General features: G+C 35.7%; 1 protein-coding gene and 1 pseudogene across 1 annotated transcript; both read right to left on the reverse strand.

The window, feature by feature from the left end:
* Nucleotides 1-106: 106 nt before the first annotated feature.
* On the reverse strand, nt 107-971 carry LOC125190890 (pectinesterase inhibitor 3 pseudogene; annotated as a pseudogene).
* A 4,037-nt stretch (nt 972-5,008) lies between these two features.
* LOC148926608 (uncharacterized) lies at nt 5,009-5,822 on the reverse strand. The gene has a single exon (XM_089057852.1). The coding sequence runs from the start codon at nt 5,808-5,810 to the stop codon at nt 5,172-5,174; it is 639 nt and encodes a 212-aa protein (XP_088913978.1). The 5' UTR covers nt 5,811-5,822; the 3' UTR covers nt 5,009-5,171.
* Between the last annotated feature and the right edge of the window lie 17,320 nt (nt 5,823-23,142).

The following is a 23,142-nucleotide window of genomic DNA, read 5'->3' on the forward strand; positions in this document are numbered from 1 at the left end:
TGATCAATTTCGGACGTCCCGCTTTAGGAGTCCCGTTTTAAGTAAAAAAGTGTTAAAAGTGGGTCCCAATATCCACTACTACAACATTTATTTATTACACACTCGATTAAAAGTGGGTCCCAACATCCACTACAAATTTCATTTCTTACACACTCAAACATTTTTTTAAAACATGTGTCCGTCTCAACCGGAACTCCTTAAGCCGGATGGAGGGAGTATATGAAAATACTTACATTTATTCCACTACCAGCCGTCTCTACATATGAGGACCACAATCGCTACTATTTTGTAGTAGTACTACAACAAGAGAGACCAGATCTCACTGTCTCTTACACTAATAGATATATGCAGATAGACCAGAGAGAGACTACTGGACTACTCGTGGAGGAGGTTAATGAGATAAAGCGCGTTACTGGTAACCCTTCCCACATTAGTAACCTTCTTTCGCACATCGGATCTCACCTTCCCGCCAATCTCCTCCAATCCATCAAGGCACGTGTCCTCATACGTGATAGCCGCGCTCATCCACGTCCTCGCATTGCTCATCTCCCACCAGAAGTCTCCACCGCGGCGGAGCTCCTGCAGCGCCGACATCGTCTTGCTCAGCTCGTCCACCGCGTCCGCCATCTCCTCCACGCAGTCGTTCAACGCTCCCCGCTCCCGCTGCCCGCTGCCCTTCGCCTTCGTCAGAAACTCCGTAGTCTTCCGCACGTGCGCCATGCTCACATTCACCGCTGCACGTGCGAGATCCCATGGAGTGCCTGCGGTGCTGCGGTACGGCCGCAGCGTCCGCAGGCACACGGCCGGGTAGGTCGCGTGGACGCACGACTGCCGTACCAGATCATGCTTGGGAGAGGCGTCGCCGTCGTCTATTGCAAGCAGGAGGAAGAGTAGAAGGGAGAAAAGGAGAGGCGTTTGCATCTTATAAATGTATGGTAGCTTTGGTGGAGAGAAGAGATAAGGGTGGTATGGGCAGTAGGGATGTTTTTATTCAAGGTTGGTCGATATTTTGCGCTTGCTAGCTAGGCGACACTAACTTGTAAATGGACATTAATTTTGTCGTCGATTTCGATTTATTTATGATAAATGTGACATTCTAACTTTTTCTATCTTTTTAGTTGAGCTCAAAACAACGTTGATTTTCAAGCTGACGTTTAACTTTTGTTTCTTTTCGAGTCTTCGATCAAGAAGAATTTGAGCTAATTTAGTTGAGAAACCAAATTAATTGTTTTCGTGGCCAAGTCCAATCAACAGCGCAACATCCTTCTTACTCTCTAGCGTGACTTTTGAAAGCACACAATTGCGAATTCTTTATCAAACTCATAAGTTGAGAAGAAGAACAACAACGAAGAGCAAGAGGAAAAGAGAAAGAACATAGGCAAACTCTTTCACTCCACACAGAATTGCAAACAGCAAATATATATAATCGAGAGAGGAGGAGGAGAGGAGAGGCGGTGGATCGTGGAGAATATAGGGAGAGAAGTGGCGCAGCTTTCACATTTGACTTTGGCAGAGATGACGATAGTAGGGAGTATTTAATTTTGCTCTAGGCTTCTTCATTTTATTTAGTTTTGGGCCATAGTATTTTGTGTTGGGCTGCCCATTTAAAGAGGAGATGAGTTGGGACCAAGGATTTTAAAGTTGGGCTAGAATATGGTTGCCTTGAAGTGGTTTGTGAGTGTTGGGCCACCTTGTTCAATTAATTGGAGGGAGTATTTTGTTGCTTGGTAAAGAGGCTGAAAATTTAACACTAGAGATTCTTACTATATTATGGTTGTGGTTATTACTTACTACGTGTATGTGCAATTTGCATCTTACTAATCAAAGGCTCTATTTATAGGAGATAAAACTTTGGTTAGCAACTTTTTATTTTATTATTGGCACTTTAGGTTTACAAATCCTCAAAAATATGGCCGTTGAGAAAAGGAGGATGTCTAATCATGACTTTTATTATTATTATTATTATTATTATTATTATTATTATTATTATTATTATTATTATTATTTAATTGTGTATTTTATTTGCTCCCTGTTGTCCTGACTAAAAAATGATGCATTTTCTAGTTAACATGAGATATTTAGAATTATTAGTTAATCGTGGATAATTGCAGAGACAAAGAGTGATTGTAAATATTAAATGAAGAGATAAAGAGAATTACATTTAATGGTAGAGAGAAAAAATGGTTGGATGTACTAATTGGAGAGAGAAAGTTACGAAAAATATAAATATATTATCTTAACTGAGACAAACTACAAATGATCCGCGACTACTTGCTTGTCTTCTAGTAATAGATTAGCATTCAATTATTTTATAAAAATCGTTGTTGAACTCAATAGGTAAGGCTAAGGGCTAAACATGTTGAACTCAATTGTTTTCTCTATTCTCTTTTCTTGTAATTTGTGTACAACGACTTCTTATATTGATATTCTCTAACAGTAGATTTATATCTTTTATTCAATATTGTTTGACGGTAACACGATCCCATATGTCACACAATCACTATTTAAGGAGTGTTTGTAGTTCGAGCTATAAAGTATTGAGTATATAATATTTGATTATGTAATCGGATCGTTACTCCACCAATATTATATTCCCTCTCCCTAGATTTCCATGTAGTCACCAAGCATTGTATAATTTGATTTGGTCATTGTTAACTATGTCTCTTGATAGCTAAAACTGTGGTTGCTGAATTTACAAGTTTTCAATTCATGTAGACATAGAGTGAAAAAACCTTTAAGTACATGTTTCGTACCTAATAAGCATGACTTGTAATGCACATTAATTATTGGAACCGCATCTAGATCATTCATAATTAACTATCATAATGCTGTTATAATCTAAAAAATTAAAGTAAAAAAAATTCAATTTTTGCCAATCACATATTGCCTAAATTTGAAATGCTTTATGTTTTTCATCATCTAGAGAAAAAGGCTTTTAATCCAAATTTATGTTGATTGGATAGATCGGTTTTGTTGTATAACCCCATGGATTGATTTTATGATGGTTTTAGGGAGTACTATTTAAATGATTAGTCCATTCAACTTTTGTAAATTAATTTAGTGACAATTCAACTTTTATTTTAAGTAAATTTAATAGTACATCTGTTCTTCATGTAATACAACATAACATCATCATATTTCATTGAAAAAAATTGGTCACATACCAACAAATTCCACGATGGAAGTATGTCTTTAAATATGTATGGGAATATTAATATTAATTTTAATATTAAGGTTAATATGTGTTGATATTAACCTGATTATCAAAAATATTAAAAATTCAAACAAAATTATCACATTTCATCACATGTACATATGCAATTAGGATTTTATTAGAATTTCTATAAAATTATCTTTAATTTGGTACTTTCTCTGTTCCTTTATAGCTGAGTGGTATTCCCTTTTTGAATTGTTATTGTAGCTGAGTCATTTCATTTTTTAACAAATAAATAACAATATTTTTTATTCTTACTTTACTCTCTCTTACTTTATTCTCTCTTCATCACTTTACATTTTTCCTTTCCTATTTTATTTTCTCTTACTTAACTCACTTAATACATTTTTTTTAAATTTCCGTGTCGAAAAAAATGTCTTTTTTACAAAAGGGTGGATGCAGTATATTTTTTTTTTGTGAAAATAGTTTAAATCAAGATAGTTATATGAGTTCAAAGTTTTGATATACTTTTTAAAAATTAGTAAATAAATTCAGTTTCCATTAATTCCTCAATTTACATTGTTACAACATCTAATTGACATTGTGTATATCATGATTGTCACTGTTACATCAACTAATTGATATCGCATGAAAATTGATCTTGACCGTTTGTTTTCAGATCAAACTAGATTTGATAGTAGTTATCATTTAAGGTATACTTAGACCACCCTATGAATTACAGTTATTTTATATAGAGAAACATGTATTAAGGTTTGTTTATATAGAGAAATATGAATTCTGGATGGCCTAATGTGCTAAACTTGTCACCAAATAATGCTATCAAAATTGATTGTTGAAAAACTAATTTTATGCTACTTGGAAAGCTTTTGGAAGTTTTGAAATTTGAATCAAATGGGACTTAGATCCGACCCAATCTCCCAAACTCCCAATTCACTTGTGTTTTCACCTATCCATTTAAAGCATTAAGTTAACGGTAACTGCAAAAAACTAATTAAGTACTCCTTATTTAACTATGTTGATGTTTGTCACCCAAGTTTTAAGCTTAGTATGATTCATTTAATATAGTTTTAGTACATTGCATTATAGACATTGCATTAAAAAAGTTCAGGCATCTGGTTTCAACTGCATCTGCATTTATATTCAAACGTTTAAATAAACCTTACTATATTAGTTCATCTAAAAAGGATTAATTAATTCCTTTCCAGGTTTCAACAATCATTTTAAACTCTCAATATATCATTATTATGTATTGCTATGAGGCCATCTTTGGTGCATATGACCGCATGTCGTTGGACAATAAATATTAAACTCTAATTATGGATTTCGTTGGAATTAGGCTTTAATAATCGTTAAGCTAATATTCGATTGAATTTTATTTGGTTCTTTTTTATATCCATATATATTCTGTTAATGGGTGAAACCATATTTCTTGAAATTTTCACTATGCGGGTATAGCAAACAAAAATGTGACCTAGATCAATATTATTTTAAGCACAAACATATATCATTCGATTTATATACATACACAGACAAGTGTGGGAGAAGTTCCATTATTGCCAGAGAATATACAATTTGGCAAGTTGGTATGCAGAATATTTCATGCCATGCCATAACTAGAGTTGCAACTTGCAAAATATCATTGTATGCGTTAGCCGTGCAAAAACAAAGTAGTACTCCTCCATCCGTTCCACAGTAGTGGAGTTATTTTGTCATTTTGATACGTTTCATAGTAGTATAGTGAACTTTATTCTTTTTTCATCTCTCTGCCTTTTTTCTTTCCTACTATATTCTTTCTTTACTTAACTCACTTAACACAATTTTTCTTAATCTCGGTGCCGGAAAGAAATGAATTTTATTCCCATTTTAGGAAATAGGGTAGAAATCGTAATTCTTGCACTAAAATGAAAATGGGTAGAAAATATATTTACAATTTTCAATCTTAACTTAACTAGCACATACGAAATCAGCAGAATTTCCCTCCAATTCCAACCGCTAGCTACCAGGCGACGACGCCACCATCCACCACCTGGTGTTGTTTCCCCCTCCGCCCTTCCCATAACCGCACCACGTTGCCGTTGAGCACCGTCCTATCCTGCCACCTGTAAAACCCCATATCCCCCTTTCTCAACGCCATCACCGCATCCCACTCCCAACCCTCTATTTCAAACCCTACACTCTCCCGCCTCTTCTCCATCTCGATCTCGATCTCGCTGTCTCCTAAATCCTCCTCATCCTCGTCCTCGTCCTTGTAATACACACTGAACTTCATTTTCGTGCTCCCTTGCCTCTCCAACACCACGCGCGGCGCCGCTCTTGCTGGAACAGCCGGATCACTCGTCTCCGCCGCAGCATCGACGAGGCAATCGGTCGTCGGCGAAATCCTCATCCGCCAGAAGCTGACGGCGGCGGTTACAGCGGCGATCCATGCCCATATATTGTTGACGGCGGTGAGGATTCCGTAGCTCAAATAATTGAACGCCAGAGCTTCCACCGGAGAATCCAATGCTGCCTTCATTTTTTTGATCTTCTTCTTGGCTCTCAAGGTTGTTTTTGTATTGTAGGAGTATCTATTTCTGATTTTGTGTGGAAGTGGGACTGCTATATATTCATAACGATGAGAGCAATCTAATGGCATCAAAGAGTAGATGCCGAGAATCGACCAAGGGAGATGCTTATTTGATCCGGTATTTTTATCAACGGGTACACGTGCGGCGATATCATTGGCTGTGCTTCGACTACTGCCCTCATTCATCTCACCACCACTATTATTTATTTCGGCTCTCACTTCACCACTCATCACTGTCGTGATTAGAGAGTTACAAATATAATTTTGAATTCTTTTTTCCATTATAATCACTTATTGTATTTCGCATTAATTATGAGATAATTATTGACAAATATGCCGTTATTGTATTCAAAATGAGATTTTTCTCAAGTGTGTGTGTAATGACAATTTTTTGTCGAATTTTGATTGAATATTTAAAGTTATAACTTAATATAAAATGTGGATACAAATATGAAAAAAATGATACTAATTAATTTAGAATTTTTTTTTACATTATTCCCACCCTCCCTTTGTAATAGAGGCGTTTCTTTTCGACACAAGATTTAAGAAAAAAAATGTGTTAATTGAATTAAGTAAATGTATAATAAAATGAGAATTTGATTAGGCTCGTTTCACGCATGTTTTTTTATCATAAAACTACATCAAATTCTGTAAACTAACAGCCAATTTTGAGCTAGGTGTGTGTGAAAACCGCCATATTTAGAAGAAGGAGCAAATCAGTTGGGTGGACAAACGGATCAAGGAAAGAAGTAAAAAATGTGGCATTGAGTTGATCAAGTCAGGAATCAGATGGAGCCAGCAGGAGTTCCGCATGGGAGATAGAGCTAAAGACCCCACCACCAAATGTGAAGGGCAGGAACGACATTTCAGAGAGGATGGTACCTTAGGGATCAAAGCCCTACGCCTCTCTATATAAAGGAAGCCCAACACAAGAAGAGGGAGTCCCAGCCGTAGGTAGAAGGGGGGTCTCAAACACGCTTAGTTAGAATATCTTTAGGAATTCAGCTCTCTTCCAGGGCTGATATCAGAGCTCTTTTACTTCATTTTCTTGATTCCGTCGCGCCCACACACACTTGGTCCTGTTCTAGTTTAGTTAGTTGGTGTTTGGTGGCAGTTTTATGCCTTTCTTGCTATTTTGCTTCAAGAAGAAGCGATGAAACAATTTACTGCTTTCCTTGTTAGTTTTGCCAGTTACTTTTGATGTTATCGACTTTTGATGTTTTTGATTTAGTAGATTTGAAGTTATGTTTCGTTTCCAGCTAATGTATTCTGTTTTCATGCACGTTACTCCTGATCTGTTTTGATTTCTATTTTATGTTGCATATCTTAGCTCAAAATGTTTTGTTTCGCGTTGATTTGGTCAGATATGAGTCGATAATTTACGTTACTGTTTAGACCGGGTAGCTAATGTTATTTCTGCATGAGTATGGGTTAGTTTCTAGTTTACGTAGTCTTAGTTTAGATCTTAGGAATAGATTTAATTTTATGAGTTGTTATGATGTTTCTTTTTCCATAGCTTTTCAGATTTGTTCTTTACTCTGTTTTCCATGATGATTTGGTGAAGAAGATGAAGTTGTAAAAAAGCTTTTACTTTATCGTACACTTAGCAGGGGACTGACGGTCCTCGTTTATTCTGTTTGTCCATTTATGAAAAGTTCAGTTAAGTAGTTTAGTTAAGCTTTCACGAGTTGATCAGTTCAGTTAGTTTATACTACCTCCGTCCACCAAAATTTGTCCCATTTTTCCATTTCCGTCCGTCCTCCAAAATTTGTCCTATTTCACTTTTACCATTTTGGTAGTGGACCCCATATTCCACTAACTCATTCCTACTAACATTTTATTATAAAACTAATATATAAAAGTAGGACCCACAATCTACTAACTTTTTCAACTAACTTTTCATTACATTTCTTAAAATCCGTGCCGGGTCAAAGTAGGATAAATTTTGGTAGACGGAGGTAGTATTTTTTTCTCAAGTCAGTAGTTAACTAAACCCACACCTAGGAGGCGCGGCCGTAGCCAATTCCCATTTCGTGTCTCGCAAACAAATGTTAAACACATCATCTCTGTGAGATCGATCCTTACTTCTCTATACTACTTAATAGTATTAGTGAGTTAAGGTTTTGAAAACACACTTTCGAGTTCTTCCATTCATCTCACTCAAGTAGGATTGAGTCAAGTTGATCAGTTTGAATTTCCACTGGATCCATTCACCTGTATTTATAGGTAGAAAGCGTACAATTGGCCAGCCGGATCAGTTTGGCAATCCAACCTGAGCAAGCCACAACGATACAAACAGAGAATGAGAAAGAAGAGCAGAAAGATGCAGTTTCAGAAATGGATAAAGGTAGAAATATAAAGAGAATAAAGTAAGAGAGAAAGATTGTTGCTTTTCCTTAAAAAGAGAAATGATTTATCTATAGTATGACAACCTAGAAAAGAATACGATTTAGCTACGTATAGACGGAGGGAGTTTTATCTTCATTAGAGATAACTCTATCACTTAACTTAAAATGTACTAGTAAGACTTATTACGTGAGAGATTTTAAAACCTTTTATTCAATGTTTACTTACAGTGATGGAAGCAAAATTTTGATACTGGAGTCCTAGTTGAATGGTAGAAAGAGTTGGTAATTTCAGGAAAAATGAAAGAGCCGGTTTTAAATAATTTTTCTAGAATTCTTTATTCAGAAAATTCCACTATGAAATTCAATAAAGATAACAAAAGATAATCATACATTTGTTAAAAAAATCACTATTAGAATTAAATTTAGCAATATTATACTCCCTCCGTCCTACAAAAGATGTCACATTTGTGGAACGACACAGGATTTTAGGAGGTTTTGTTTGTGTGTTAAATAGAGAGAGAAAATATAATTTTTATATTCATGTGAGAGAGAACTTTTTCCAAAAATGAAAATGAGACATTTTTTGTGGGACAAACTAAAAAGAAAAGTGTGATATCTATTATGGGACGAAGAGAATATTATATATTTATAAATTTAATATTTTAAATATCATAAACACTAATTCGATCAATTAATTTTAAATAACAAAAAATTACAAATTTGTATAATGTGAGTATGTGAATAATGAAAAAACTGGAATGTACATAAAATAATACTCCTCCGTTCCTTGTTAATAGATGCACTTCTTTTCGGCACAGAGATGCGGAATAATGTGTTAAGTGGATAGTAAATAAAATAAGATAAATGAATCAATAATCAAGTAAGCGATATGGTTACTTTTTACGAAAAATAGAAATGACTCTATTAACATGGAACGGAGGGAATACTCTCTTCGTCCCAACAAAGTTGAGTCATATTTTTTTTTTCAGGATGTCCCAACTAAGTTAACTCATTTTCTTTTTAGGAAAAAAACAGAACATCTGATCACTTTTACTATAGAGTGAACTACATAAATAGTACATAACTTTTACTTTCTCACAAAAATGATACATGATCTTTGTTTTATATCGTTTTTGGTACCTAAAAATCACATTTTGAGTATCTGATGCTAATTTTCACCCTAAAATATCCCCTAAAAAGTGAACCTAAAATGAATTTCGCATATTTGCCATGGATGGCATTTTTGGGCATACACAAAAAGAGAACCTTAAATGATATCTTCTCTATCTTTCTCTTTTATACTATTATTATTATGATGCTATAAATTAATATCTCCTTTGTCCCAAGTTACTTGAGGCATATTCCTTTTTAGGTTGTCCCAAGTTATCCGAGTCATTTATCTTTTTGGCTAAAAATAAAACATCTAATCACACCTAATTTATTACTCCCTTCCTCCCAGTTTAAGAGTCACATTTTGCCATAAAAGTCCGTCCCAGTTTAAGAGTCACATTTAAAATCTTCCATATTTGGACATAAAATTTTACCCCATTATTCATCAAAATTACACCCAAATGCCATTATCTACATAAGAATAAACCAAAAATTAAAAAAATAAAAAACCAAAAAGTCAAACCATCTCACTTTCCACTAACTCACTTCATTTATTACACACTCCACCATCTCACTTCATTTATTACACACTCCATCAATTTCTTAAATCTCGTGCCATAACTAATTCTAACTCCTAAACTGGAACGGATGGAGTATTTCTTTTACTTTACTTTCTCTCCTCTCTATCACTTTATTCTCTTTTCTACTTTATTTTACTTTATTTAACTCATTAAACACAACTTTTTTAAATCCCGCACCGAAAAGAAACACCTCAAGTAACAGAGACGAAGAGAGTATTTATTTATTATAATTTGAATTATGGCTCATACTTAATTATAGTTATAGTTTTAATTATATTTAATTATTGTTATAATATTAATAACTTTGTATGTAATGAATAACTATAATATAATTATTTAAAATATGAATCATATAATATTAAATTATAATAATAATTAGTATTATTTTATCTTATTAATTACTGATCAATATAGTTTTGATAAATTTAAAATATGAATTATATTTATAACAATAAAAAATGATGAATATTTTTAATTAGGTGTTTTGGTTCTAAAATGATATAAAACATATAAATAAAAATATTTAATTATTTGATTAGTTTAAACAATTGATCTAATTAGGTATTTTGTCCTTAATTTATATTATGAATGTTAATTAGGTGTATGAATAAAGTACTAAAATAAGAAGAAAAAGCAGAAAAAGAAATAAGAGGAAATAGAAACTAAGAAGAAAAAGGAAAGAAGAAAGGAAAAAGAAAAAGAAATCACATGTTTGATGTCTAGGGTTATTTTTGTCACAGAGGTACCAAAAACAATATAAAACAAAGATCAGATACAATTTTTATGCAAAAGCGAAATATCATGTACTATTTACATTAGTTCACTCTTTACTATATTTTATTTTCTACTTTACCTTTTTTAACTCTCCTACTTTATTTGTTCTTTTATTTTATATTAGTAACTCACTCATGTAGCGCACGTCAATGTTTTATATTATTAATTGTGGACTACTATTTGTTACTCCCTCCGTCCGCGAATAGGAGTCCCGGTTGGCCATTTTCAACCGTCCGCCATTAGGAGTCCCGGTTAGACATTTTATCTTGGGAGTATAAAAATGACCTCATTGTTCTCTTAATTTAGAAGCTGCAATTAATTTTAATCCACTTTGATTGCAATTTCTCTCTCTCTCTTAATGTTAGATTTCATTATTCCAAAGAATAAAGCAAATAATAATATAAATGGGTCCCACATTCTACTATCACACACTTTAATTATTACAATCAAACTTTTCTTAAAACCCGCACCCAACTCAATCGGGACTCCTATTCGCGGACGGAGGGAGTAACATTCATGAGACTTAAGTATGGTTATGATATTTTGAGTGTTACAACGTCAATGTTTTATGTTATTAATAATGGTGATGAGAATATAACACCCCATCCATTTGCGAATAGGAGACATATTTCTTTCCGGTATGAGTTTTAAGAAATGTAAAGAAAAGAATTTATAGGCGAAAAATCTCTAGACAGCTACCTTTGGCCGTTTTCAAAATGCTCGACGGAGAGATAATCTTATTACGAGAATTCCCAATTTTTACCCATAAAATATGGTTTCTAAAACCACCTCTACTAGTCAATTATCACGAGTAGCGAAAAAGTTATGGGCTCCCGAAGATTTGAAAAAAATCCCTAGGCATTCTAGAATGTACTAAATGGCAAAATGAGTACTACAATCGAACAGATTACGGAGAGAGTAATTATTACTTCCTCCATCCCCTAAAGTTTGTTCCAATATGACTCGGCGCGGATTTTAAGAAATTATTTGATTTTTTATTAATTGAAGGTGTGTAGTGGAATACAGGTCCCATATTGAGGAGATTGAGGGTGCATTTAATGTCTATTTTTGGTAAGATTCTAAGTGGGACGGATGAAAATGTGAAAATGGAACAAACTTTGGGGGATAGAGGGAGTAATTGTTTGTTAACGTTGATGTGACCTTAAGGACCTGTTCAGGTAATTGGATATGACAAGATTTGGACTGAAATCTATGCATTCATGTGCGTTCAGGTAACAAGATTCAAACATGAGAGTCCAAGTTTCAAGTCCAAAATGAATTCTCCCGCATAATGTGGTATTTGATTTCGCGCTCGGGTGGAACAGTCTCGTATTATGTTCATAAAGTGCTAGGTGCAGTCCTAAGCCTTCCACTCGATGCGGAATCTAATACATGCCACGATCACTTTTTCTAAGGATAGAAAGTTTAGTTAAATCATGATTAGTGGGGAATTTAGGGGGCGAGGAAGAAATAGGGGAAACAATCAATAGCTCGAAATCATGAATCAACCTTGGAATTTCAACCATTTAAATCATAGTACCAAGTCATAAAAGTTCGACTATTGAAAAGAAAAATATTCAATGATATCGAAATATAAATGGAACAACTTTCAGCGGAAGCATTTGAGAGTAAAATAATGTCATGTATGAAGGCACAACATATTCTGAATATTTGATAGACATCTTCTTCACTTTTATGCTCAACACCCATCGAGCTCGTCACAGCTCAATCTGCACCTAGGAAAAACTCATGCATGGCTGAGTACTCAGTGAACTCATGCCAAAAATATTTTCATCAATAAAGTTATGTCAAGCCACCATTGAGTGAATCTCGAATTTTACTTTAAAAATGCCGAGAACATTAAAAATCATTACCATCGTAAAACATGGCTGCACAACTGTAACACCCGCCTTTATTATTACCTTTTTACGTTAAGATTTTTGCTTTGTGAGCGAGCGAGTGTTAGACCTTGAATAAAATACCATCTTTGTTTTGATTGGTTGCGATTGGAAATAGTGAATATTTGAATTGTTGTTGGTTAATCGTGTGGTGAAAGCAGTCGACGAGATTGACGTGAGATTCGTCGGTGGAAAAATTAGGAGTTCGTTTATGAGCATTTGGGAAAAAACACCAAAGTACCAGAGTAAAAACACAACAATTTAATAAATATTATAAATCAAATATTTGAGCTATCACATTTATCTATCTTGCAGCCCATTATCCTATTGAAATTGGGCTACTTTTATTCTAGAAATTTTATTCCTATATTTTTTTCCACTTATTTTTATCAGTCAAATATTTGGTCAAATAATTCTCCCAGCTCTCCCAACGGTTTTTTTCCATATCTCCATCTTCCCTGAAAATCTCCAACTGAAAAATCAAGTGTTTCCTCCTCCTTATTGTAACGCACGCAGCCATCCCTTCTCACATTCTTCCATCAAAAATCTGAGAAAAAGAAATCGCAAATACCGTGAGTTTGACATCCAATCTGCCGTTACTTTCTTCTCTTCCTTCGGAAGGTAATCCTCAATTCCATGAATATAAAAATCTCCATACTTTTGATTACATAACACAAATTCTCGACATCACAGATTGAAGGAGAAAACCAAGAGGATTGTGATATTTTTCAATACCTTCTCTTCTACAAGTTTCGCTCCTTACGGAAGGTATATACTCAATTTTTGAAAGTCTCTGCATTCAATTCATGACATAGTTTCACATAATTCACAGTAGTTCACCGGCAGTCAATTCTGTAGAAATTCCCCGAAGGTGTTGAATGACAGTATCTTGTTAAAGCTTTGATCTTTATTGTTGTTAGAAGTTGTCATTTTGTTTTCTCTTCTTCAACCTCAATTCTGGAAGATACTTCTGCCCATTAATATTTGGAATAATTAAAGAAATTTAGTAAAAGGTTTAAGTTTTGGAAAGAAAGGGGAGAGGGACTTACCGGTTGTGTGTAGCGGCGCTGCCGACGGAGGAGCTGACCGCCTGGAGTGGCAGCGACAACGGCGGTCAGGCCACGGTGGGGTCAGCAGTGGCGTCTGGTCTTCGAGAGGGGCATGAGGCGGTGCCAAATTTTGGAACAAGGGAGATGGGTGTCGTTTTGCTTTGTTTCTGATTTGTGGGAGAAAGTAAGAGCGTGATGAGAGCATCCACAGTGGTGTCTCTTATCCGTCTCTTAACCGTCTCATCTCTTCACTATTCATGGGCCCCACTGTACTTTTCACTCCATCTCTTAACTAAGAGATAGCACCCACATCAATCCATCTCTTAACCATCTCATCTCTTAACTATTCATTCAATTTCATTTTTCATTTTTATTTTCAACAAATCCAATTAATAAAAAACACACTTCATTAAATAAAATAAAATTACAATTTAAAATCCTAAAAATAAAAAAAATACATAATTAAAATCCTAAAAAAAATAATCGCGTACCAACCTTGCGGCGGCTTGCTCCCTGTCACGATGGATGTATTTCCGGGTTCGCTTTTGACGCGCCGCGGCTTCCTCCTCCTCCCTACGTCGATCTTCTTCTAGCGATTGTTCCATTAGTTGACGCATTAGCTCAAATGGATCCATGAATTGATTAAATTTGGGAGAAGAAAAATGTTTTGAGATGAGGAATGTAGTGTGTTTGAGTGAGAATAGAGAGTTTTTTATGGTGGATAATTTGTGGGAATGATTTGGTATTTATAGAAGTGATTTGGGGCTTAAAAAAAATTTAAAAAAAATTAAAAATTTGTAAAAAACGGCTATAAACGGCTAGTATAATTTTTGGAATTTTTTTTATATATATTTTTTATTTTTTTGAATTTTTTCTGATTTAAAAAAAAAAAAAAAAAATCAATTTTAACGGATATAAACGACGCCCACTCGCGGGACGGCGAGTGGGCGTCACGCACGAACCGGAGCTCGCCACGTCGCCCAAGCGCGTGGCGTCTCGTCTCGCCGGGAGCCCCTTCACTAAGAGACGTGGGACGAGATAGAGACGGGATGGGGACGGGATGCATCCCACAGCGGCGTCTCTTATCCGTCTCGTCTCTCCGAGACAAGATAGAGACGGTTTTGTGAACCGCTGTGGATGCCCTGAGCTTGCTATTCTGATTTGAGGAATTTGAGATAAATGGCGGAAGAGAGAGATTTGAAATTTGAGAAGTGAGAGGGAGAAAGAATTTTGCTGTTTTAATTGATGACAGGAGTATACTTATAATATTTCCTCTTTCTTTGTTGTTTTTATTTTGCAAATGAGGAGTTGGGAATATATAAATACATATATATGTGGGGTAGGGAGTATATACTTTGTGATTGGGAGTATTTTATGTACCGACTCCTTTTCCTTTTCTTTTCATTAGTTTAACCTTTTGGGCCTTTCATATTATTAGAATTTGGTATTTATTTCTCCATAGTGGGCCGGCAGTATGGGAGCTTGTGTGGACTAGTTAATTGTTGGGCAAAGTTTTGAGTGATAAATTCGAGTCGAAAAAATATGAGAACTTTATATATATGTTTTCTCTAGGAAAGAACGATGGATAATTTTAAGTACACACATAGGATGCATGCATTGTTAAATTTATTTTTTTTGCAAATTCTAATTTTGCATATCATGTTATTTCGAAAAGGGTGAAATTGTGCACGTGGTTGAGGTTGGGACAGGAAGTTTGTGGAGGAGCTAAGCTTTGAGGTGGGCTTTCGTTTTAAATAAGGACTATGTCCTAAATACTATTTTTTTATGTGAAAGGAGGTGAAAATTGTTTGTCTTGCCATGTTTGGTGTTTGAATGAACCTATCTGAAGTGGTTATGCCATGTATGTTTAATCGAATTCGGGTCCCAGTAGGGCCGCAAACCCTGCTCGGACTAGTGTACACCCAGTAGATCGTGCGCTATCTCTTTGGAGTTGGCCGGTCTAGTGACTTGGTTCGTGGCCACATTCCTTGTCATGTATGTTCAGATATGGTGATGGTGATGTGGATGGAAAATGGTTGCAACCGAAATTTATGTGAAAATGCTTTTAGTGACTTGGGTTCTTTTCATTTAAAACCCCCAAGATCACTCGGTATGGCTTGACAAACTTATTTGGCAGGTGTCTACTGAGTGCATCAAGTACTCATCCCTGCATATTTGTTTTTCTTAATGTGCAGATTGAGCGACGACGGGCGTGGAGGATGTTGAGCAGAATTCATGGATTATTTATGTTTGGCTTAGTACTGTTGGATATGCCGTGTCTTCATACTCGGCATTTTCCGTGTCTAGAACGCTTCCGCTAGGTGTCTTTTCTTTAAAATTGTTTTAGTATTGAGAACCTAACTCTTTTCAAAATTGTCTACTTTCTAGTCTTTATTTCTTTAGAGTTGGTACTTTGTTGAAATAATACTATGTTGTTTTCTAAGTTATTTCAATTATTTAAATATTTTGGTCAAAGATGTGTGTTTCCCCCTTTCTTTCCCGCTTCTTTAATCATCCCCTAGTCGCGATCAACCGTGTTTTCTATCCTTAGAAAATACGGGCGTGACAAAAACCCATCATCATCATCCATCATAAACCATGTCTGGACCATCACGTGAAACAAGAATGGCCACAAACTCGATCACTGGACCAGCTGACCCAAAAGATTGCCCACGATCCCCATCAGTTCAATAGCCTAAGTAGGGGCTCAAACCCTAGTTCGACCCGAATTCATTAACCATCAAAGTCTAGTAGAATGTTATCCTAGTAGACAATCAGATAAACAATTTCAAAATATAAGAATACGATATGACATAACATTTAAACCTCCCTTATAGCACTATACTCATATATTTAGAAATAAAAGAGTTTAAGTAATAAAGCCCACCTCAATAGCTTAGAAAATTCCTTAACTCAACATCTCGATCAAATCTTTAACTGCGTGCGAAGGCGACTCTTGTAACTGCTTGAGGGAAGGTATGAAACGATAGATGTGCTGCGTTGGGAGAAGACTGGAACTTGATTTCGGATTGTAGTGAGAGCTACCAATTAGAACGACAGACATGGGAAGAGGAAGGGTAACAGTCGTTGCTTGGAAATGATTGGGCTCACAAACAATTAGTCTTGGGCTCACATAGAATATAAATTGCTTTAATCAAATGGGCTCAAATGGCTTCCTCAAGAAAAGAATTGGACTATAGAAAAATATGAAAATGATTGTAAGAGTTAAAAGATTATTAATTTGGAATCAATCAATTATAATAAATAAACTCAAACTCAAAAGAAATTTCTCTTGCTCGAAAAGAACCAAGTATTAAATGAAAAAAAAATCGGCTCCAAAACAATTTTGACGTCGTTTCAAGCTCAATCAAAAGTAGAAAAAATTGGGATGTTATAATGCCACATCATACAAGATAATTCATTTTGGACTAAATCAAGGAGGAACAGTGCGGGCCTAGACTTGAAATTGGGCTCTCCATATTTGAATCTTGTTACATGAACACACATGAATGCACAAATTTTAGCTCAGATCTTGGCATTGAAGGAACTGACAGCGGAGGCGTTGCTTTCGGATTATCATAATTTAATAATTATTAATCGAGCAAATAAATCACATAATAATAAGATCTATTTAGCAGATTATTTAGACAAAATCTATTCGCGTAATTCTCACATGTATCATGCTCATAACTTGAATTAATCATGCTTTAAGAATATTGAAACCTAAAACATGCTTTTCTACAGAGCAAGAATAATACCTAATTAATTCTCCAAAGAATTGATGATGGCTAGCGACTTCTCCACGTGACGCTTTGAATACTAGACCATAGATCTTCTCTTTGGTTCCCGAATTGTACTCCGATATCAGTGTGGGCTGATCTCACCGGAATACTAGGATTTAAATAAAGAAGACAGAAATTCTACTCCTAAGAGGAGAGGAAAAATTCGCCTAGCTCTATAAGGGAGGGGGCTGGGGGGCAAAAATTTTGAGAAAAAATAATAATGATTTTTGTTATATTTTTCGGTCTTCTTTATTCTCCTATTTATATTAAGTTCCTTTTGGGCCCAGACAGGGATCTATGGAAGGTTTTGGATATGGACTCATCCAATTCATTTTTTACTAATTAAATTGAACCCACAATTTAATATAAGCTTTAATTGGAATATTACGAGCAACTACTACAGAAGTAATATTGAACTCTCCCCATCCAAATCCGAAATTTTAAGTAATCCGGGTTTCCGTTTTAACTTTCATTTCTCGCGCTTAAGATAAAAATGTTCATTAATTAATAAATATCTGCTATGGACTTAATTAATTAACTTCTTATTAATTCCAAGAGTGGACTCAACATGAAACGCTTATTTATTATTCATAGAGTAATCAAACTCCAACTAGCTAGGTTCCGAATAATAAAACCTCGTTTCGCGCTCCTCTTGAGGACATTATCGAACGAGACTCTCCTCGCGCACAATTCAATATAATAGCAATCCTTGCACCGCTAGATATTAATCGCCACTATCCAATATATCCGGATTATTGGGTTACGAAAAACCCGCACCATTGGATAAGTCAAAGTAATGCATAATCAATACCGTATGCTCAATACTAACCTACATTGATTAAGAAACAAATATTTATCAAGACCTTGTCTTTCAGTAGATAGCTCAAGGACAAGTCTTGCTGTTAGATCCGTTCAGTGCTATACCACACCAATGTCATCTTATTTCAGTAAGGCTTAGATATATGCGGACTGACATTGCAACCTTTCACGATGGATAGTCTAATTCCATCTAGGTTGTGAAATTTTTCTTTTTCTTTGTTTAGGACTGACCGTGTTACCTTAAAGTGGACGCCGACCACAACCGGTCTACTAAAACAAAGACTTAGACTTTGTTAAGTTAACTTATACATTTAAACATGCAATTAACATCCATTGAATGTAAAACATAACAACATTATGACAAAAATAATTTGTTTATTACTTGGAAAATAAAGTAAGAGTTTTACAGTATTCAATCACTCGAAACGTGATTTCTAGTATACAAACTCTAACAATCTCCCACTTATACTCAAAACACTTTCGCGTATACAAAATGTACTAACTTCTAATTCTCCCACTTATACTGAAAGCGGATTGAGGTCTTGTATTAGTCTAACTCTCATTCCTTCAACATGGCTCTCAAACGGCTTGACCACTAATGCCTCCGTGAAAGGATCTACCAGGTTGTTTTCTAACTCAATCTTGACCACTTGTATGTCTCCTCTCTGCACTATATCTTGAATGATATGATACTTCCTCTCTATGTGCTTGCTCGCTTTATGAGTCTGTGGTTCCCTCGAATTTGCCACAGCACCGGAATTGTCACAATAAATGGTGATGCTCTTGGGCATATTCGTAACCACACCTAAGTCCAGAAGAAAGTTCTTAAGCCATAGATCCTCTTTTGCAGCCTCCGAAGCGGCCACATATTCGGCTTCCATGGTAGAGTCTGCAATGCATTTCTGCTTTACACTCTTCCAAATTACAGCTCCACCTCCTAAGGTAAACACATATCCGGAAGTTGATTTTCTCGAATCTACATCAGCTTGAAAGTCTGAATCTGTATATCCTAAAGGACAGAGTTCGGCTGCATTGTAAACTAGAACATAGTCCTTAGTCTGATTAAGGTACTTGAGTATGTTCTTTACGGCAGTCCAATGTCCTTGGCCGAGATTTGATTGTTATCTTGTTACCATGCCAACATCAAAGCAGATATCAGGTCTAGTACAAAGCATAGCATACATGAGACTACCAACAGCCGAGGCATATGGTATCCTTCTCATCTCTGCTATCTCAGGTGCTGTCTTAGGACACATCTCTTGAGATAAATGGATCCCGTGTCTGAAAGGTAAGAAACCTTTCTTGGCATCTTGCATGCTAAAGCGTCTAAGTACCGTATCGATGTAAGATTCTTGGGATAAGCACAACTAGGGCTGGGGAAAAATACCGAAAAAATGATATATCGCTCGTATCGTATTGAAAATATCAAAAAATTATCGAATTTTCGATATATCGTAATTTTCGATACGATACGATATCGTATCGTAAGTTTTCGATACGATAACGATATGAATTTCCTTATATCGCGATATATCGTTTTATATCAAAAATTTTCGATATATCGATATTTTCGATATATATCGATATTTTATTTTCGATATATATCGATATATATCAAAATTTTCGTTATATATCGACATTTAACGATATATCGAATTTCGGTACGATATATCAAAATATCGATACGATAACAATATGAAATTTTTTTATATCGAAATTCGATATTTCGAAACTTTCGATACGATAACGATATGAAATTCTTTCATATCGATATTTTCGATACGATACACGATACAACGTTTTCGATACGATATATCGTATCGACCCACCCCTAAGCACAACGTTCTCTTTGCACGGTTCCGAAGAACCTTGATACCGAGAATGTGTCCCGCATCGCCCATATCTTTCATCTCAAACTGGCTGGACAACCAGGTTCGTACTGATGACAACATCTTTTTATTGTTTCCAATTAGAAGAATGCCATCTACACACAAAACTAAGAACTCAACATTTTACTTTTCAACCTTCTTATACACGCAGCTTTCATTAGGGCACTTTTCGAATCCAAACTTTTGAACAGGTTGATCAAAACATTGGTTCCAAGATCTAGATGCTTGCTTGAGGCCATAAATGACCTTCTTAAGCTTCCAAACCATGTGTTTCTTGACTTTTACCACATAGCCTTCGGATTGTTCCATGTAGATGGTCTCCTCAAGACTCTCGTTTAAAAACGCAGTCTTAACGTTCATCTGCCATACTTCTCAATCCATGTAAGCTGCTATAGACAAAAGAATACAGATCGATTTGAGCATGGCCACTGGGGAGAAGGTCTCATCGTAGTCGATGCCTTCCCTTTGGGTATACCCCTTAGCCACTAGTCTTGCCTTAAAGACTTTAACTCGTCCATTGGGTCCGCGTTTACGTTTGTATATTCACTTGCTCCCAATGGCACTACAGCCTTTGGGTAGGATAAATAAATCATACACGTCTTTGTCTACCATTGATTGTAGTTTCGAATCCATTGCTTTCACCCATTCGCAATGTTCGACATCCGCCTGCGCCTCTACAAGATTCCAGGGATCAAGTACATTGCTGTCCGAGGAGTGATCCATGCACTCTCCCAAACCAATGTATCTTTTGGGCTCATGAGAGACCCTCCCACTGCGACGTGGCACTACAACATTTGGTGTACTAGTTGAAATTTCTGGAATTGTTGTTACACTAGGTGTCTGTTCTTGGTTAATGGAACTTGTGACTGAAGTTAGCTCTTCAAGAGCTATCTCACTGCTGGACTTATGATTCATTACAAAGTCTTCCTCTAAGAATGTCGTATGGGTGCTCACAATTACTTTCTTATCTCGGAGACTGTAGAATTCATAAGCTTTCGATCCTTTAGGGTAACCTATAAACACACATACCTCCGTCTTAGGTTCCAGCTTAGTTGGATCCTTTTCCAAAACATGAGTCGGACACCCTCACACTTTGAGATGTTCTAGATTGGGCTTACGCCCAGTCCACAACTCATATGGGGTAGTAGGAACTGATTTAGAAGGTAAATTGTCTAATATATGACTTGCAGATAGCAATGCATGTCCCCAAAATGAAATTGGTAACCGTGCATAACTCATCATCGAACGAACCATGTTTAACAAAGTCCTATTCCTTCTTTCAGCTACGCCATTCTGCTGGGGTGTGCCCGGTGCAGTCAGTTGGGATTGAATTCACGACTCTGATAAGTAGTCCAAAAACTCGGCACTTAGGTACTCGCCTCCGCGATCAGATCGCATGCATTTGATACTCTTGCCATGACGCGTCTCTACGACAGCCTTAAACTCTTTGAACTTGTCAAAAGTTTCAGACGTGTAGCGCATCAAATAGACGTATCCAATTTTCGAGAAGTCATCAATAAAGGTGATGAAATATCTAAAACTGCCCCTTGCCTCACATTGGTCCACACACATCAGTATGAACGAGCTCAAGTACTTCCTTGGCCCTGTTATCCTTTGACCTAAAAGGTCTCTTGGTCATCTTGCCTTCCAAACATGATTCACACTTTGAGAACGATTCCTTCTCAAGACCTTTAATAAGATCTTGATCAACCATCGCATGAATCCTTCTCTCGTTGGCATGACCAAGTCTAAGGTGCCATAAGTGCGTTTCGTTCATTGAAATTGAAGGTTCTTTTCTTTTCTTAGAAACTTTTGATGTCGCATTGAGTTCTGATTTACGTTGATTAAACTGTGTAGAAGTGATTGTGTACAGGTTGTTTTCCATGATACCACGAAAGATATAAGAACCATCTTTCTTAATAACGCAATTGTCATTAAAAGAAATCGACTCTCCCAAACTTAAATAATTGCTAGTCCTCGAGCAATGAAGAAAAAGAACTAAAAGAAGACTTGGATTTAAAAGGGTTTAGACATTATCATTGTTTCAAAGAGTATAGAATACAAGAGCATATCAAAATACAAAATTCTATAAAGTCAAGCCGTCGAATGCACTTTTACTACTAACTCGTATATCACCTTGGATTCATGCTTCTCTGAAGATATGTGTATGTGTATCTCACTCTCAAAGGTGTATGTATAGAAATAATACTCTCAAATCAAAATACAAGTAGTGTTCACCATATGCTTGCTCAAAATCAAACATCTCCTCTACTAAAATGTGAATGTGAATCTAAAATTAGAAAGGACTTTATTAAGGTTGTAATGTGGCTTTTTGGACGGTAGGGAACATTTTGGCTAAAGTGGCTGAAAAGTAAGAGAAACCCAAGTACTCGCATATTACAAATCCCAACAAAAGACCATTTCCCATAACAAATCTCAGATAAGTAAGACTTTGTCGAACTTCTTCCTCCCATCCGGTCCCCACTTATTTAGAAACCCAACCAATAACTCTTCTAGACTTCATCTAGCTTATACCTCCACAAATTTATTGTTTTTTTTTCTTTTTTTTCTTGTTCCTCTAGACTTCGTCTAGCTTATACCTCCATTATTTTATTTTATTTTTACAACGCCCCATATGTGCTTCCAAGTTTGTAGGCTTATCACTTTGACGGTAACTCAACAATTATTTGACATTGGAATACTTTTTAGGCTAGGAGGGCTAACTAGGGATTAAGACAAAAATATAAACATTTGTGTAGGGGAAAACAAAGAATGTCTAACGTCATCTCCTAAATTCACATTCACTATGTAGAATTAATATGATTAGGAGCAAGTTCTAGAAACAACAACAAGCATATGATAAAATCACAAAAAAAAGAAGTTTTGGCTCAAATCTCACTCGGGTAATAGCATGAATCAAGACAAACAAACAATTCGTTACTTATGCACCTATTACTCAAACTCTTAAGTCAAAGACCATGATAACTTAAAATATGGATGATGTTTTTATCATTACCAACTAATCTTTACCCCAAGGAACCAAAATTCAAACAAGTTCAAATTCAATTCCACAACAACCAAAAACCAAAACAACTTACGGAGGTCTAAAGCAAAATAAATCTACCCTAAAACATAAATAAAAGCAACAAAA

Source organism: Salvia hispanica, chromosome 5 (genome assembly GCF_029641045.1).
Source record: "Salvia hispanica isolate PSC_SH4W2 chromosome 5, Shi_PSC_v1, whole genome shotgun sequence".
NCBI classification, from domain to species: domain Eukaryota; kingdom Viridiplantae; phylum Streptophyta; class Magnoliopsida; order Lamiales; family Lamiaceae; genus Salvia; species Salvia hispanica.

Excerpts from the sequence above, each read along its gene's own strand:
- LOC148926608 (XM_089057852.1), bottom strand. The coding sequence starts at position 5,810 with ATGCCATTAGATTGCTCTCATCGTTATGAATATATAGCAGTCCCACTT.